Source organism: Bidens hawaiensis, unplaced genomic scaffold, assembly GCF_021521415.1.
Source record: "Bidens hawaiensis isolate Kalapana, Puna unplaced genomic scaffold, B.hawaiensis_p1.1 tig00050279_1, whole genome shotgun sequence".
NCBI lineage: Eukaryota > Viridiplantae > Streptophyta > Magnoliopsida > Asterales > Asteraceae > Bidens > Bidens hawaiensis.
The window spans coordinates 9264-16051 of record NW_027499003.1 but is presented as its reverse complement, the minus strand read 5'-3'; the positions used below and the strand labels follow the sequence as shown (position 1 = coordinate 16051).

Here is a 6788-nt window from a genome sequence, read left to right as displayed (position 1 = left end):
AATCTGCTTTCCTATTGTTCACAACATGGGCTCACACCTTGGGCCCTTGTTGAGAAGTTTTACAATGGGCTTACTTATGAAGCTCAAGCGAGGTTTGACACAGCAGCTAGGGGTAATTTGATGGACAAGAAGAATGTGACCGAGTGTAACGAGATGTTTGAAAGTTTCGCGCAATCTGAGTATGCGAAGAAGCCACGAGGCGGGAATTTCAATCCCATCACCAATACATCCTCATCTGCTCGAGGTGTACACCAAGTTAATCTGGATACTAGTATGGCTGCTGCTATTGAGAATCTTACTCGAGAAATAAAGAAATTAAAAAAGAAGGTGGATAAGTGTGAGATGTGTAGGGGTGGTCATGGTATGTTGGAGTGTCCGTTGATGATAATCAAAATGTTGATTTTGTGGCTGGTCAAAACAGGTTCCCTAATGCTTACAACAATAATCAGAACTGGAACAACTACAAGAATCAGACCAGAATCAAGGGCAAAGTAACTCGAATTGGCATCCGACCGGTGGGCCACCTGGTTTCTAAGCCCCCTATAACTGAAATCAGGGACAGTATAAAAATGAAGGTTCTAATGGTCAAAGTTCGAATAATGGGCCAGATCTGAGTAAGAAGTTACTCAAAGACTCTTGCCGATCATGACCTGCTTATTAAGAATCAACAATCGGCTCTACTTGACATGCAAAGGTCCATTGGCGATATTGTTCAACGATTGGATGAGAGGCCCCCGGGATAGTTTTCAGGTTCTACTCAGCAGAATCCGACCGCTCAACCGAAGGCGATTACTACTCGTAGCGGCAGGGTTTTGGGTCCCGAGGTCAGAAAGGATGAGGTTGAAGTTGAAGATGTGGAGGTGATGGATGAAGAGATCGAGATGGAAGTACCGAGAAATGTGCAGAACACCGCACCAGTTGCGCCGCCAGTAGAGAAGAAGCCGGTTGAAATCTGGCCATCACTTGTGATTGATCACTCTCGTGTTCCATATCCAGCTCGCTTAAAACATCAGAAATACACGCGGGAGTATGGACACTTTCTTGACATGTTCTGACAGTTGAAGACTAACCTCCTGTTCATTGAAGCCCTCCAACACATGCCAAAATACTCAAAGTTCTTGAAAGACTTGTTGAAGAGGAAGGATAGGTTGGGGGAGGTGTCATCGATTCCCCTTATGGGAGATTGTTCGGCGGTAGTGTTGAACTGCGTACCCGAGAATTTGTCGGATCCGGGAGTGTTTACGATTCTGTGTTTGTTTGGTAGTGATGCGATGAGCCATGCATTGGCGGATTTGGGTGTGAGTATAAATTTGATGTCGTATTCTTTGTATGAGAAGTTGGAGTTGGGCGAGCTTACACCGACTCGCATGTCTTTATCGTTGGCCGATGGCTCGGTTAAGTATCCGCGAGGTATTATTGAGAATTTGCTAGTAAAGGTGGATAAGTTTGTGTTCCAGGTTGATTTTGTGGTGCTCGATATGGAGGCCGACGAGAAGGTCCACATTATTCTTGGTCGTCCGTTCTTACGAACCGCGAAGGCGCTGATCGATGTGTATGACGGGAATTTCACGCTTCGGGTTGGTGATGAGAATGTTACTTATGATGTTGCAAGATCGATGAAGCATCCGGGTGATCAAGATGATTTCAGTGGTCCATGCCATTCGGTTTATTTTATTAACTCGTTTATTGCATGTATTAATAGCTGCTTCGATTATATTTGTGGTGCGAATCTCATGGGAAGTAATGGTTTGGTTGATAGTGATGATTTGGGTGAGGATGAGTCGTGTGAGAACGATTCGGTTTGTGATGAGTTGGTTGAGATTTCAGGTTTGCCCAAGATGATACAGGTGAGTGAGATTAGTTGCGAGAGTGAGGCGGGTTCCATGGAAAAACCCGCTCCGTTAGAGTTAAAGGTACTCCCGTCAAACTTGGAGTATGCGTATCTTGATGAGGGCTCGAACTTGCCCGTCATTGTGTCATCCAAGTTAACGGAAGAAGAGAAGTCAAAGTCGATAGACGTGTTAAAGCTACATAAGGGGGCGATTGCATGGAGACTTTCCCATATTCAAGGTATTCGCCCCGCTTATTGCACGCACTGGATTCTAATGGAGGATGAGTACAAACCGGTGGTGCAACCACAAAGGCGTCTTAATAAGTTGTGAAGAAGGACGTATTGAAGTTGATGGATGCCGGGATGATTTACCCGATTTCCGATTCTCCATGGGTGAGCCCGACCCAAGTTGTTCCGAAAAAGGGAGGCATGGCTGTTGTGATGAATGAGAAGAATGAGCTTATCCCTTCGCGTATAGTGACCGGTTGGCGTTTGTGTATTGATTATCGGCGATTGAATGATGCCACCCGGAAGGACCACTTTCCGTTGCCGTTTATTGATCAGATGTTGGAGCGTTTGGCAGGTCAGCAGCTTTATTGTTTTCTTGATCGTTTTTCGGGATATTTTCTAATCCCCATTGCACCGGAAGACCAAGAGAAGATGACTTTTACATGTCCCTATGGCACGTTTGCGTACCAATGCATGCCGTTTGGACTATGTAACGCTCCGGCTACCTTTCAGCGTTGTATGGTGGTCATCTTTAAGGATATGATTGAGATGTCTATGGAGTTGTTTATGGACAATTTTTCGTTTTACGCTAATATTTTCGATCATTGTTTGGCTAATCTTGAGAAGATCTTGAAGAGGTTTATTGAGACAAAGTTGATATTGAATTAGGATAAATGCCATTTTGTGGTGACGGAAGGGATTGTGTTGGGACATAAGATCTCGAGAGATGGTATTGAGGTGGATTGTGCGAAAATTGATACTATAAGTAGACTTCCTTCACCGACGAATGTGAAAGCGATTAGGAGTTTCTTACGCCTTGCGGGGTTTTATCGGCGATTTATCAAAGATTTTTCCAAAATTACTCACCCAATGACTCGACTCCTTGAGAAAGATGTGCCGTTTTTATTTGATGATGAGTGTTTGAAGGCGTTCACGTGTTTGAAAGAGAAGCTCGTAAGTGCTCCCATTCTTTGTTCTCCCGATTGGAGTTGCCGTTTGAGCTCATGTGTGATGCTAGTGATTACGTGGTTGGAGCGGTTTTGGGGCAAAGACGAGATAAACATTTCCACCCCATCTATTATGCTAGCAAGACGTTGAATGATGCCCAAGAGAACTACACCACCACCGAGAAGGAACTTTTAGCCGTTGTTTTCGCATTTGACAAGTTCCGCTCGTATCTCGTGCTTTCGAAGACCACCGTTTTCACTGATCATGCAGCTTTGCCTTTTCTCTTTTAAAAGAAAGACGCGAAGCCTCGTCTTATACGGTGGATTCTTCTACTTTCTGAGTTTGACATCGAGATTAAAGATAAGAGGGGTGCGGAAAATGTAGCGGCCGATCATCTATCCCGCCTAGAAGATCCGAGGAGAGAAGAGTTGCGTGAGGAAGGGATCGGTGATACATTCCCTCACGAGTCGATCGATTTTGTTGCGGCTGAGAAGCAAGGTATGCCATGGTTCACTGATTTTGCTAATTATTTGGCTAATGGTTTTGATTTGGAGGGTATGACTACGCAACAAAAGAGGAAGTTCTTCCAGGATGTTAATCGATATGTGTGGGATGACCCGTTCTTGTTCAAGATTGGTGGTGATCAGATTCTGAGGAGATGTGTGACGGAAGAAGAAGGTTGGGATATTCTCAAGCATGTTCATAAAGAGTTGAATTGAGGTCATCATGGTGCGCATGCGACCGCGCAGAAGGTGTTTGATAGTGGGTTTTATTGGCCGACAGTTGTTAAAGATGCTAAGGAGTTTGTGAAGCTTTGTTATGCGTGCCAAAGAACAGGTAATATTTCATCCAAGAATGAGATGCCTCAAAACCCCATACAAATCCATGAAATCTTTGATGTTTGGGGCATCGACTTCATGGGACCGTTTCCCATGTTGAATGGTAATATGTATATTTTGGTGGCTATTGATTATGTATCGAAGTGGGTGGAAGCCCAAGCATTGGCGACGAACGATGCACGAGTTCTTTTGAGGTTTCTTAAGAAGTTGTTTACTCGCTTTGGTACTCCGAGAGCTATTATTAGTGATCGGGGAACCCATTTTTGTAATACCATCATGGAGAAGGCGTTAGCGCGTTATGGGGTTACTCATCGTACCTTTACTTCCTATCACCCTCAAACGAATGGTCAAGTCGAGAATGCTAATCGAGGGGTGAAGAGGATTTTGGATAATACGGTTGGGGTAAGTCGGAAGGATTGGTCAGAGAAGTTAAATGATGCATTGTGGGCATTCCAGACTGCGTACAAGACTCTGTTAGGTACTACACCATTTATGCTTGTTTATGGTAAGTCTTGTCATCTTCTAGTTGAATTGGAGCATCGTGCTTATTGGGCATTGAAGACGGTGAATGTCGATCTTACCGAGGCCGTGAGGAAAAGGTACTTTCAGATTCATGAGTTGGAAGAACTTCGGGATGCAGCATATTCTCGATCATTGAACATCAAAGAAAAGACGAAAGCTCTACTTGATCGACGTTTGAAAGGCGGCAAGGAATTCAAGAAAGGCGAAAAGGTATTGTTATTTAATTCTCGTTTGAAGTTGTTTGTAGAAAAGTTGAGATCGAAGTGGACGGGACCGTACTTCGTGAAAGAAGTTTTCCCGTATGGAGTAGTAGAGCTGGAGAATCCGGATAATGGAACATCTTGGAAGGTAAACGGTCATCGATTAAAGCACTATCTTAGAGGACCGGAGGAATCAATCGAGACGGAGGAAACTCCTCTCGATCCATCGCACTGATTTGTCACACGTGGTTCTTGAGTGAAAACTCAAGTTTAGAGTTTGTATATTCTTTCCTATTTTTATTTCTATTTTTCTTTGAGTCACTAACGTATTTTTTTTTGTAGTTTTTATTTTTTTTTATGTTTTGAAAGTTTTGAAGGAAGATAGTGTGAGAGAGAAGATCCCCTTGAAGTCTAATGAAAAATTCAAGTGTGGGGATGGAGCAGCAGGAACCGTATACTTTTATAATTATTTATTTGCTGCTTTTATTCATGTTTATTGGTTGTGTTGGTTGGTCTGGTTACATACTTTGAATGATTAATATCTATCAAGCTGATAAGAGGAATTTTTAGACATTAAATGTTTGTATTTTTGCCACTTTTGTTCGTGTACGAGAGAAAAGAGATACTAGTGGTGGAGCACGTTCGGAGATGGAGGGCAGCTTCAGAAGAAGACTTTAGCATTGTACTTCACTCACATACTACCAGCTAAGTCTTTTCCTTTTTACTTCATTTTGTATTTTTAGTTTTTAATTTTTAGCTTTGTTTTATTCTTATTTATTTTTATATTTTTAGGTTTTGTTTTAAATTTTTGAGTCGTGTTTCCGTTCCTGCATTGTGGACAATGCAAATTTTAAGTGTGGGGATGGGAATACACATGTTTTTTCGTTTTAGTTTTGTTTAAGTTTTTAATTATATAAAAAAAAAGGTTTGAAAAATGTCCCTTGATTTTGTTTCTTTTTTCGTTTAAATGGGAGATGAGGATACATATCGGGAATCGGTTTTTCAAACTATTAATAATAAGATATAATTAAAGAACACGCATGTCACATCCCGACTTAGGGCCTAGGCGTGACACCCGTAGTTGGTACCTATTTTGAAAATATATCAGAGTTGTGGGTTATTAACGGAAGTCTTTGATTATATTAATTTATTTTGAAAACCTCTTGAATAATAAATATTCAAGTATTTGATTTACAAACCTTTGTTAATTCTTGTTTACAATATTTTATTTATTAAAAATTGAGCCATCTCTATCTGCGAGCATCTATCTCCAAGAGTGACTCCTATCCCTTGCTATCTGTGCTATACTTGCTTTCCTGTAATGAGGGGAAAAATACGTCAGCTATATGCTGGTGAATCGTTGACTCTGAAAACATTTGACTGACAATATAGTTTTGGAACAAACTCAGCAGAAACGTCTATTATTTCTGGGAACTTGTGCCACTGCCATACACCCACAATTATGGTTCTCCAACAACTGATGCTCATTGGAGAACTTTCGTTATGTCTGTAAGCCTGCGGCCACGTAGCCTTGATTGATAGGTTAACAGATATGTTTGGATCCAGACACATGTGTACTCGGTCTGAGTTGCTTTTATTATCCTTGTGACATAGGGATCACGTAATCCCTTTAAAATATAGAGATCACGTAATCTCATATTTGACTGACTGTTTAAGATAAACAACCCGTTTATCTGACTGTAAAAGGTTTAACGTATTCACCTGTGATTGTGATTGTCTTTTCTGAATGATGTGGTGATCTCGTTTGAAAACCCTTGTGAATGAATGATTGATCTATGTAATAACATAAGCTTATATAAATACTCGGATCGTCTCTTGATCCAGCTACAGACCTTTAGTCTGGTTTTGATAGCTTTAAACCTTGACTGATCATTTGTTTGAATAAAATATTTAGACTCATAATCTTTTCATTAGTTTACAAATCATGTGTTGAGTTTCTTCGTCAAGAAGAAACATTGAATTGACTATAACCCTGGTATGTAAAATCTTACATTTCTTAGTTGTGAAGAAACTACTATATCTGCTTGTATGTAAAAGCTTATGTTTCTTAATCATAAAAAAACATTATTTTAACTATAACCTTTGCATGTATAAAGCTATTATAAACATAATCATGATCAAGGTTTTGGGCTATACCCCTGACTATGGTCTAAGCCATATAATATAATAATAAAATAATATTTAGGCAGAACCCCTACC

General features: G+C 40.8%; 1 protein-coding gene across 1 annotated transcript; it reads left to right on the top strand.

Moving 5' to 3' along the window:
- The first annotated feature begins 1097 nt into the window (after window positions 1–1097).
- On the top strand, window positions 1098–4803 carry LOC143598451 (uncharacterized). The gene is made up of 6 exons (XM_077076659.1): window positions 1098–1621; window positions 1703–2129; window positions 2729–3013; window positions 3562–3685; window positions 3791–3844; window positions 4373–4803. The coding sequence occupies exons 1-6, from the start codon at window positions 1098–1100 to the stop codon at window positions 4801–4803; spliced, it is 1845 nt and encodes a 614-aa protein (XP_076932774.1).
- The last annotated feature ends 1985 nt before the right edge of the window (window positions 4804–6788 follow it).